The sequence below is a fragment of the Phocoena phocoena genome, chromosome 14 (assembly GCF_963924675.1).
Source record: "Phocoena phocoena chromosome 14, mPhoPho1.1, whole genome shotgun sequence".
Lineage (NCBI taxonomy): Eukaryota > Metazoa > Chordata > Mammalia > Artiodactyla > Phocoenidae > Phocoena > Phocoena phocoena.
This window is the reverse complement of record NC_089232.1, coordinates 11931309-11943339: the sequence shown is the minus strand read 5'-3', so window position 1 is coordinate 11943339 and position 12031 is coordinate 11931309. Positions and strand designations below refer to the sequence as shown.

Genomic DNA, 12031 nt, shown 5'->3' with positions numbered 1-12031 from the left:
CCTTTTTCTAAGACTACATGTTTATAACTGTTTAGAGCAAAGCAATAAATAAATGAACCAAGTCAGAAACTCCTGGAATCTCTGCAAACACTGTGATCAGGTATATTGTTTGTCATTATTTTGGCCAGTATAAGGTTGAATGAACTTAAAAAAATACAAAGCAGAATTTTTCCCTGTGAATTTCCAGTGGTGCAATCATGGCCACGCCCACTCCAGAACAGACAAAAGGCGAAGAAAGCTGACTGGGGCTACAGTCTCCACACGGAAAGAGAACAAGTCATTTCACTGTTGCTCGCTGGAGTCAGCAAAGGTAAAGTCCTTATCACATCTTTGGATCTTAAAACATTTTTTTTTTGTTTTTCCCCTTGGCTGTGATCTCTCAAACTGCCTCCTCTGAAGCTAAAGCCTCTTCCTTCCTTTCCCATCCCTCTCTGGTTTGGTGTGTGAGTTAGAATCACAGTCAGATTTCAGAAAACGATTCTCTCTACTGGTGGGAAATTGAGGGACAGAGGAACTGGTTACATATGAGGGCATTGGAGGGTGCAACCAAGGCTTTCCTTGAAGTTTACTGAGTAGCAGAGGAGGTAAATACATATGCAAATAATTCAAGGGAGTGAAAAGAAGAACGCTGAGTGTGAGCTAAGTCATTCATTAAATGTCTCAAGAAACACAAAGGGGAGGTGGTTCTCGTTGCTGGCATCTGGTTCAGAGGCTGGCAGGGCTGACAGCTACTGGTGTTCTTTGTTGCAGAAGTGAAGATGGCCAAAGTCCCTGACCTCTTTGAAGACCTGAAGAACTGTTACAGGTAGGAAAGAGCTTCTGTCTCTTGTGATTTAATGAGGGGATCAAGGTACATTAGAATCCAGCTGGGCCAGACCCGCAGAGGCTGTAAAGATGTGTCCTACCTCTGAAGTCAGGGCAGGTTCAGTGAAGACCCAGGGAAACAGCACCCAGAATTTAAACTGAGGTGAAATTGACAGGGAGGCAGCCATTCTAGAAAGATCACTTTTTTTTTTTTTTTTTTAAATGTCTATTCAGGTCTTTTGCCCATTTTTTAATCAGGTTGGTTTTTTGGTTTTGTTTTTTTTAGATGTTGGGGGTAGGAGTTTATTCATTTCTTTATTTAGTTTTGGTGTGTTGGGTCTTCGTTTCTGTGCGAGGGCTTTCTCTAGTTGTGGCAAGCGGGGGGCCACTCTTCATCGCCGTGCGCGGGCCTCTCACTATCGCGGCCTCTCTTGTTGTGGAGCACGGGCTCCAGACACGCAGGCTCAGTAGTTGTGGCCCACGGGCCCAGTTGCTCCGCGGCATGTGGGATCTGCCCAGACCAGGGCTTGAACCCGTGTGCCCTGCATTAGCAGGCAGATTCTCAACCACTGCGCCACCAGGGAAGCCCGAAAGATCACTTTTAAGGGCTGCTGAGTCCTAGTGGTTTTCAACATCTGCTTAGACACAGCTTCAGTCTGGTTCACATGCCCTGATACAGTAAGGAGTTTTAATGGATTGTCAGAAAGAGAAACCTTTCTCAGGAAAACTTCTTGATCTCAATCTGGAAGAGGAAATGGCTTCACAGCAATTTGAGCATGTGAAACACACACGGTCAATCTCATTCAGACATAGGAGAAAGATGATGAATAAAAAGTTAAAATTGTATAACACTTTAAGCCAACATGGTATTCCCATTACCTATTAAGATACACTAACCACAAACTAGACTATGGAAATGTTTCCTGGATATTTGGCAAAATATAAATTATTAAATCTGTTTTAGTAGATACATGAAAGCAAAGTGTAACGTATAACCCATTTGGTTCAAATGTAAATGAGGTGCTTCAAAAGTGTTTCTTCTCTCGTGAGGAGCTTAAAATTTTTCCCCGAAATTCAATTACAACTCTTCAATTGGTTAGCCAAGCCTCGTTTTTATAGATAGAGCACAGGTAGAGTTCAAGGCCTGGCCCGATGATTACTAATTCCAAATTATCAAGTACAAATTACTGTATGGGTGTGTATGCACAGAGGACCTTAATTTTCAAAGATGACAGTAATGGCCGTGTGTGTGTGTGTGTGTTACCCAAAGCTAATATAGTTATTAAAATATGTTGCCCAGTGACTGTAGTGATATAACAAACAGAATTAAATTCTCATCCTCTTGTTTAACAGTGAAAATGAAGAATACACTTCCGAAATTGACCATCTGTCTCTGAATCAGGTAAGCATATGACCGTAATTCTTATGAGATTGCTGTGTTTACGCAGTATTTTCTCCACTAGTACAACAATGGCTTGAATCTTAGATGCTTCTGTTTTACCTTCACTAGAAGTCCAGAGACATGCATTTTTTCATTATAAGTGAGACCAACTGCCTCTTTGCACTAACAGTTGATGGCATCATTCATGCTCACCAGATTTTCCCAGAACAGAGCAGAACTCACCTGAAACTCCAAGAATGGAGTCTCCTGCGTCAGCCTTCAATCAGAATGTTGGTTTTGCCATCCTGGGACAGCCCCTTTGGGCCACTTCACCAGGGGTCTGTCTCCTTAAGTGACGTGTTGTTGACACCTTCTCTAACACTAGCTCCAGAGATTAGAGATAGCCCTCTAAGTGTAATAGCCCATGAAGCTGAGGTGGAAGAAGCAGACCAGTTGAAAGTAAAAAATCTGCAGCCATTCACGTGCTGTGTTATTTGGTTAGGAGACCACAAATAGGTACTGCTTTGTGTGTCTTTGGTACTAGTTCTAAAAGCTATACCTAGAGGAGTATTTCTAAAATATTTAAGCATTGTCAAGTAGGTGTTTGACCTCCTGAGGGGGAACTGACTAGAAGGCTACCACTCACTAAGATCACTTGTAGACCTGTTTCATTACAACATGTCATTTTTTTTACTGAAATATAGTTGATTTACAACATTGTGTTAGTTTCAGGAGGAAAGCATAGCGATACAGTTTTTTTTCTGATATAGGCTATTACAAGATATTGAATATAATTTCCTGTGCTATACAGTAAATCCTTGTTGCTTATCTATTTTATGTATAGTAGTGTGTATCTCTTAATCCCATATCCCTAATTTGCCCCTCCCCCCTTACGTCTCCCCTTTGGTAACCATAAGTTTGTTTTCTATGTCTGTGAGTCTATTTCTGTTTTGTATATAGGTTCATTTGTATTATTTTTTAGATTCCACATGTAAGTGATATCATATAGTATTTGTCTTTCTCTGACTTACTTCACTAAGTATAACAAGATCTCATTTTTGAGTCTGTGGTTGGATGACAAAGATCACATCTTTTCAGGGAAATCCTCAAAGGAGGGATGGGAGGAAGTGGGTAAAGAGGAAGGAGGCAGAGGAAAAGGAAAGGAAGAAGGAGAAAGGAAAGGAGGAAAGGAGGAAGGAGGGAAAGACTGATGAAACATGGGTTACCCGAGACCAAAATGGACATCCTTCTCTCTAAGTCTGTTGAATAAAACTCCTATTATAAAGGAGTCTCATTCTATGGCCATGGGCAGCCTCTCAGTTTTCATTTTCCTTCCTCACAGAAGTCCTTCTACGATGCAAGCTATGAACCACTTCATCAGGACTGCATAGACAAATATATGTCTCTGAATACCCCTGAAACCTCTAAGACATCCAAGCTTACCTTCAAGGAAAACGTGATGATGGTGGCAGCCAACGGGAAGATTCTGAAGAACAGATGGTTGAGTTTAAATCGTTTCCTCACCGACGATGACCTGGAAGACATTGCCGATGATACGGAAGAAGGTAAGGGGTCAAGTGCAATAATATCTTTGTTTTCTATTTTTAAGCAAATGGGGACAGCAGAGTACAGGGAAAAATAAAACCTTGAGTAACAAGAGGGCAGCCAACCATTCGTCTGGTAACTATAAGAAAGGAAAATTAATTTTTAGCCTTCTCCAGTGGGAAGAGGCCAGCAGTGGCTTGAGTTTAGCATACCTGCTCACAGGCTCACTTCGTGGCCATATTCTTAAGGTCATGTGACTTTGCGCCTTTCGACAGAAAGCAGTTATATACTGCTAGTGGATGACTTCCACTGTGGAAGTCATGCTCCTCCACATACTAATTATGTCTCCTTGGGCAAGTTACTTAACCTTTCTGTACTTCAGTTTCCTCTACTGTAAAACGGGGGTAATCCCCTAACTGTTGTGAAGATTAAATGAGTCGATACTTGCAAGCTTCTGGACTAAAATAATGCCTGGCACATAGAAACCACCTAAAAAATGTTAGCTATTATTAGCATTATTACTACTACTATTTTGTTAATACTACCGACACTACTAACTTACTAATGGCTGCATTATCTCTCACCTTCACAACAATCCTACGTTCTTGTTTTGTATATGAGGAAAGTAAGCTCAGTGAGATAGCGACCTGCCCAAAATCTCACAGTGTGTAAGTAGTAAAGTGTCAAACCATGTCTGTTCTATCTGACTATAGAAGTCATGATTTTTCTCCCATGCCTTCACTAGACTAGCCTCCACATGAGATATAAACCTAACATTTTTAAAGTAACAGCTAAATATTAACACATGTTCACCTAGAAAATCGGAAAATACAAGAATGAAAATTAAAACCACGCACACTCATACCAACCCTCAGAGTTTACCACTGCCAGCGCTATGTTACCTTCCTTAAAGTCTTCTCTATGTGCATACACACACAGGAATATACGTTAAACATTATTAGGTCAATTACATACAATTTAATATCCAACTTTTTTCATTTGTCAATAAATAAAAGACGTTTTAGAGCTCCAGTTTTTTACCATTAGAAGTAGTGTGACAATGAAGAGCCATATCAATAAATCTTCATTTCTATCATTTATTTCCTTAGAATAAAATATTCCTGGAAGTCGAATTATTCAGAGCCATGAGGATTTGTGAAGCTATTGACATATACCCCTGTTCAGAAAGGTGGTAGATAGAAAAAACAAAATAAAAAAATTTTTTTTCAAAAAATAAAAAGAAAGGTGGCAGACTATGGAGAACAGTATGGAGGTTCCTTAAAAAACTAAAAATAGAACTACCATATGACCCAGCAATCCCACTACTGGGCATATACCCTGAGAAAACCATAATTCAAAAAGAGTCATGTACCACAGTGTTCATCGCAGCACTATTTACCATAGCCAGGACACGGAAGCAACCTAAGTGTCCATCGACAGATGAATGGATAAAGAAGATGTGGCACATATATACAATGGAATATTACTCAGCCATAAAAAGAAACAAAATTGAGTTATTTGTAATGAGGTGGATGGACCTAGAGTCTGTCATACAGAGTGAAGTCAGAAAGAGAAAAACAAATACTGTATGCTAATACATGTATATGGAATCTAAAAAAAAAAAACTGGTTCTGAAGAACATGGGGCAAGAGAGGAATAAAGACGCAGACGTAAAGAATGGACTTGAGGACACAGGGAGGGGGAAAGGTAAGATGGGACGAAGTGAGAAAGAGGCATGGACATATATACACTACCAAATGTGAAAGCGATAGCTAGTGGGAAGCAGCCGCATAGCACAGGGAGATCAGCTCGGTGCTTTGTGACCACCTAGAGGGGTGGGATAGGGAGGGTGGGAGGGAGATGCAAGAGGGAGGAGATACGGGGATATATGTATAGCTGATTCACTTTGTTATAAAGCAGAAACTGACACACCATTGTACAGCAATTATATTCCAATAAAGATTAAAAAAAAAAAAAGGTGGCAGACATTTAGACCTGCACCTCAGTGACATATAAAATTCCTAGTGGATTCATTATTTTCTCAGAGTGCATTCATTTGAAAATATAGGTGGAGAATATACAAGGAGTCTTCCTGGTTACTTACAAACATCCAAACAACCAAAAAAGTTGTACAGGTAATCTTTAAAAAAAAAAACTATTGCCTGAAGAATCTAAGTTTAAAAAGAAACAAATAAGTAACCACAGGGATAATCCTAGAACCAATTCTGCTGACAGGGTGATTTCACTTCTCTCTCAGTTTCCTAACCTAGACTGGGATATTCTTCATGTCCCTTCAATAGCTTGTATTAGAGCATGTATATCATCTATGTTTGTACTTGGACATTAATCTGAGCTCGTGATAACGGTTTTAGAAATCATCAAGCCCAGATCAGCACATTACAGCTTCCAGAGCAACATGAAATACAACTTTATCAAGCTCATCCAACAGCAATACATCCTGAATGACGCCCTCCATCAAAGTATAGTTCTACATCCGTCAGGTCAACACCTCATGGCTGCTGCATTAAATAATCTGGATGAGGCAGGTAAATGGACAATTCTGTCATCTTCCCCCACCCTTTTTATTTCTGTATTCTTTTAAGCTTTCTGCTTTTAAAGAATAAACCTCTCTAGATTCCTGGCTTTGCACGATTTATCTAGAATAGGATGAAGCACATCACCCCTTGTAAAAGTTCTGGGCAAGGACAGGAGCTTCAGCCAAATCTGGAAGCTTTAACAAGAGAGAAGTGTCTTAGCTATGAAAGCTCTAAGTGCAGTTTAAAGCTTTCTGAGATACTGTCTCCTTTGGTTCTCTGAGATAGTCTTATCCTTGATTTTAAAGGTAAGTAAACAGAGCCTCAGAAATATTCAGTGACTTATGCAAATTTACTCAGAAGCCAATGAGGACCCTGCTGATCAAACTTCCAAATAACACCAAACTAGGAAGAATCATTATCTTTTTATATATATATATATATATATTTATTTGTTTGTTTGTTTATTTTTTTGCTGTGTTGGGACTTCGTTGCTGTACACGGGCTTTCTGTAGCTGCGACGAGCAGGGGGCTTCTTTTCCTTGTGGTGCTCGGGCTTCTCATTGTTGCGGCTTCTCTTGTTGTGGAGCACGGGCTCTAGGCGTGAGGGCTTCAGTAGTTGCAGCACGTGAACTCAGTAGTTGTGGTGCACAGGCTTAGTTGTTTCGCGGCATGTGGGATCTTCCTGGACCAGGGCTCGAACCCGTGTCCCCTGCACTGGCGGGCGGATTCTTAACCACTGCGCTACCAGGGAAGCCCAAGAATCATTATCTCTGATAACATAATTGTGAGGCAAAGTAGCCAATAAGCTGCAAATATGTTCTGAAGAATGAAATTTAGGATGCAAGAAATTTTGTCACAACGATCCAATTTCCATGGTGTACGTATTTCAGCTTAAGGACATGTCATCAGTAAACAAAATTATCCTCAGAGGTCCAAAGAGGCTACTCTGTGATAAACAAGCAGAGCTCTTTCTGATTGGATATATTTCGGCTAACATGCTTTCCACTCTAAGACATTTACAAATTATTTTGTGTTCTACTTTCCTACTTAATATTATTTCACACAATTTTCCCACATATTGACAGAGTATATGTATTTGTCATTTTTAATGGCACTAGAATATTCAATCATGTTGCCATGCTGGTGCCTTGGGTTTGCTCTAAATAATTCAGTTGCAAATGTCTTTGTTTAAATTATTTCTTTCTCTATGAGCTTATTTCTTGGAATGTATCCCAGATGCTGGATTTCTAGGCATAAATAATTTTACAGCTCTTATTAAGCATTGTTCTCGAAGGAAAACTGAACTACCTTTCACTATCCTTAGCAACATGTGAGTGTATCAGCTTCTAAACCCCTCCATTTTACTCATGACTTCACAAATTCCAGGGTCTTATCCCACTAATATAATTACAAGAGATTCGATAAATATGCAGCCCCCAAGCATTCATTCAACATAGAAAATTCCAAAGCCATTAACCAAGTATTTACCTGCCTAGTGAATAAGGCAGACATTGTGAAGGATACAAAGATGTATAAATTCCATTCCTGACCTTTGGGTACTTACACCATAGTTGGGGACATAACTGCACACACACACAGAGCATCTTTTTTATATATATATATAAATTTATTTCTTATTTATTTATTTTGGGCTGCATTGGGTCTTCGTTGCTATGTGCGGGCTTTCTCTATTTGCGGTGAACGGGGGCTACTCTTCGTCTCAGTGCACGGGCTTCTCATTGCGGTGGCTTCTCTTGTTGCAGAGCACGGGCTCTAGGCATGTGGGCTTCAGTAGTTGCAGCACGTGAGCTCAGTAGTTGTGGCTCATGGGCTCTAGAGCACAGGCTCAGTGGTTGTGATGCACAGACTGAATTGCTCTGTGGCATGTGGGATCCTCCTGGACCAGGGCTCGAACCCGTGTCCCCTGCATTGGTAGGCGGATTCCTAACCGCTGTGCCACCAGGGAAGCCCACACACAGCATCTTCATAAACACTTGATTTTTACACAAATACAATGGATTTACTTTTTTTTTTTTTTTTGGCTTTTCTCTTTGCCAGTGGAATTTGACATAGCTGCTTATACATCAGGAGACGATACTCAACTTCCTGTGACTCTAAGAATCTCAAAAACTCAACTATTTGTTTGTGCTCAAAACGAAGACGAACCCGTATTGCTAAAGGTCAGTTGTTCTCAGTCTCCAATTTACCTTCATTTACAACCCATGCATTTGTAGATGATCCCAAGAGGCAGACACCCGTAGCAGGATGGCACAGTCTTCTTTTCTTCCTACCACAGTCCTACCTGCCCACCTGCCTTCCCATCCTACTTCTTTAATTTTTTTGTGGTACGCGGGCCTCTCACTGTTGTGGCCCCTCCCGTTGCAGAGCACAGGCTCCGGATGCGCAGGCTCAGCGGCCGTGGCTCACGGGCCCAGCCGCTCCGCGGCATGTGGGATCTTCCTGGACCGGGGCATGAACCCGTGTCCCCTGCATCGGCAGGCGGACTCTCAACCACTGCGCCACCAGGGAAGCCCCCATCCTACTTCTTACCCACTATATTCAGAGGCAGTTCTAGGCAGGATCTGTGGAGGTAGAGGTGGCAAAATTACATAAAAGGCAAACTGCCTTCTTCTTTCTCTTTTCCCTGCCTGGTCCTATTCACCTCCCATCCCTGGGCATCTGTTTATTGCATCCCTCTTTGAGCTTTACTGACATCTACTATCTGACCTACATGACAGTAGGCTTTAGTACCAGGGGACCTGCCTCCAAGAGCGTCAAATAAGCCACTGAGATCACAGAGAATTAATCACCTGCCAGTGGGTACAAAGCAAAAGCTGGGAGCCAAGGCTCAAACCCTGGCCTTCTGACTGCAGTGGCTCTCTCTCTTCCTTGGTGCCAGTTTTCTCTCTCAGCCCAGCCTCATCTCTACTACCACATTCCCCTCCAAACATACAGACACACACACATGCCCACTAGAGCCAAATGTTTTCTCCACTGATTAGTGGGTGACTCTTATTCAGTAAATGTGTAAAATCCAACCCCCGCTCCCACCCTAACTAGGATTTACGTGGCTGCATGTGTCTCTCTTCCTGGATCAAGTCAGATGAAAGTGAATGTCTATAGAGTAGGGCAGTAGCTTCATTCGTGAATTCATTCAACAAACGTTGTTTATTGAGAGGCTTCTATTTTTCAAGCAGTGTCAACAGCTCAGTAGACAGTGGTGAGCCAAAGCCTTATAGAACTCACTCTTCTGAAGGGCACAGACAATAGACGAGCCAAACAACCAGCAAAAAGTGCAAGATGCTGTAAAGCCAATGAACAGGGCGCTGAGATAGAGAAAATGAGAGCATGCTTTTACACAGAGCTCCCTAGAGATGAGAGCTGCTGCTAGGAGGGAGCATGCCATCGGGGGTGGGGGTGGCATTCCAAACAGAGGGATCTGAGTGCACCCAGCCCTAGAGCTTTACAAGGTCAGCTTCAAAGATCAGAAGGGACACCCAAGGAGCTGGGACACCCTGAAAAAAAGGAAAGATAAATAGAGGAAAGGACTTCAAACAGGGAAGTATCCTGACTTTACTTATATTTTCTAACTCAGAGAATAGATCAGAAAGGAGGCAATAGGGAAAATCTGATTAAGATGTGGTAGTAACAGTCGGGGTGGGCGGGGGCGGGAGTTGTGAGACAGGTGGAAAGAAGGAGACAGAATCTGGTTATATTTTGGAGATAGAACCAACAAGAGGAAGAGGGGGAAACTGGGAGAGAAATAGGTTTGAGAAATAAAATCCTTGTTGACATTGAAAAACCCAAGGAAACCTCAAAAGGGTATTCAGTTCTTTTCTATTAAAAGGATAGAGAAGAAGCATCTTAAGTTAGAACTTGAATTTTGTTTTTCCATGAAAGTACTGTTAAATTTTTTTCATACTCGCAAGAGGAACAAGAGGAGTGCCGTCTAAAGGGATCACAATTTTCAAAACATTGTATTGAAAGGATTCAGCTTCTAATATGCCTGGAAAGTTTTGTGTATGTGTGTGTGTGAGATTTGGGTTTCTTTAGTCTTCAGTTGTTGACTTAAATACAGAGATAAACATGTCTAAATTCTAAGTTATTTTCCCAAAGTATGTTTTGTACATTTAGAGGTCAAAAGATTTCCAGGTCTTAGCGTCCTTAGTGCTCATATCTGATGCAAAATGTTCTATTCCCATGTTCAGGCAGGACAAGAAGAATGTTTCACCCTACCTGTCAGGATACAGTGAGACACTAGTGTCTTTGGCGGTCTTCATGATGACATTGGATTTCTCTCCAGTTAACTGAGGAGATCGATTATTATGAATAGATGGGGCCGTACATCTAACAGGCATGTAATAAATGCTTTCTGAATGAACAAATGAATGAAGAACCTATATCATCATGTTACCTAGTCATAGTCCTAAAGTGCTGTGTATCTCATGAAGACCAAACGCCAAGGGATTGAGCATCAGTTCTTTTTTTAGCATCTTCCTGTTCTCTTTTAATAGATCTTTGTTTTCCTTATCCTAGGAGATGCCTGAGACACCCCAAACCATCAAAGATGAGACCAATCTCCTCTTCCTCTGGAGCAACCATGGCAGTATGCAACACTTCAAATCAGTTGCCCATCCCAAGTTGTATTTTGCCACAAAGCAAGAAAAACCGGTGCACCTGGCAAGGGGCCTGCCCTCTATCATTGACTTTCAGCTTTGACTGTGGAGTCTACTTACTTGTGAAGTGTTGACAATCTGTATGTACCATGTACATGAAGGAGTCAAATCCTGCACTCTTAGTCACTCTGAGCATGTGCTGAGCCTTTGTAACTCTAAATGAATATTTACTCTCTTTCTAAGAGAGGGCACAAAGTCTAGTAGAACCAACACTAACATATAATGTTGCTTGTTATTTAAAGAACACCCTATGCTTTGCAAACTACCAATCATTTTAACTATTATTACGCATACAATCTTGGGAGGGCCAGGGCTACTGACCGTGGCTACCAAAAAGGCTCTACCCATATTACAGATGGGTTAACTAAGGCATAAGAATACTAAGAAATACCCACCATAGTATTTGGAATGAGAAGCCATGGACCCAGGATTTCACTCCAACTGCTTAGCTTCTGCTTTTAAGTGGCTGATGGACCCTTTATCAAACACTGTACATTTCTGGGACCTCAGTTTGATCATCTTCAAAATGGAGGGAATGATGGCTATATCCTTCCTGCCTCAACAGTATTTTATGCCAATCCGTGAGCTCGTTTTAGTAAAATACTTCTTGAAGCTGAGCCTCAAGAAGAAGGCAAAGGACGCAATATTATTTAAAATTATTATTTATTACACTTATATATTTATAAATATTATTTCTAAGATAATTGTAACATTATTATATTTATGGCAATTCTTTGCAATCTCTGAGTACGCCCATGTATCTTCAACAATAGTAGACAGTGTTTTCCAGGCTGAAGGAGTTTCAGGCACTAAGGCACTTTGATCCAAGTTGTGCTTTTTCCATTGCAGTGAAGCTCTGTATTCTAGTACCTGGGAGTTCTGTAATTACGATAATAAATTTGTATTCGTTACCTTGTTCGTTTGAACTGATAACTGCCCCAACTCTTTCACTCCTCTGCCTTTGTCATTCTTGTGTCATTCAATTTCACCTGCTCTCAAGTCCTACTAGCTAAAACGGGATGAACCTAACTTTGGCAACCACAGGACAACTGTTATCTCAACTTTCTTTTCTGGAACATGAGCAACGT

The 12031-nt window shown here is 41.1% G+C and overlaps 1 protein-coding gene across 1 annotated transcript; it reads left to right on the top strand.

The window, feature by feature from the left end:
• Nucleotides 1-754: 754 nt before the first annotated feature.
• On the top strand, nt 755-11218 carry IL1A (interleukin 1 alpha). Its single transcript, XM_065890665.1, has 6 exons — nt 755-805; nt 2158-2206; nt 3528-3750; nt 6103-6276; nt 8326-8447; nt 10804-11218. Exons 1-6 carry the CDS (start codon nt 759-761, stop codon nt 10984-10986), a joined length of 798 nt encoding a protein of 265 aa, XP_065746737.1. The 5' UTR covers nt 755-758; the 3' UTR covers nt 10987-11218.
• Nucleotides 11219-12031: the final 813 nt, after the last annotated feature.

Bases quoted from the DNA above. Each gene is read 5' to 3' on its own strand.
- IL1A (XM_065890665.1), top strand. From the start codon at position 759: ATGGCCAAAGTCCCTGACCTCTTTGAAGACCTGAAGAACTGTTACAG. The intron at 2,207-3,527 runs GTAAGCATATGA...CCTTCCTCACAG, and splicing joins ACCATCTGTCTCTGAATCAG to AAGTCCTTCTACGATGCAAG. The intron at 3,751-6,102 runs GTAAGGGGTCAA...TAACGGTTTTAG, and splicing joins TGCCGATGATACGGAAGAAG to AAATCATCAAGCCCAGATCA.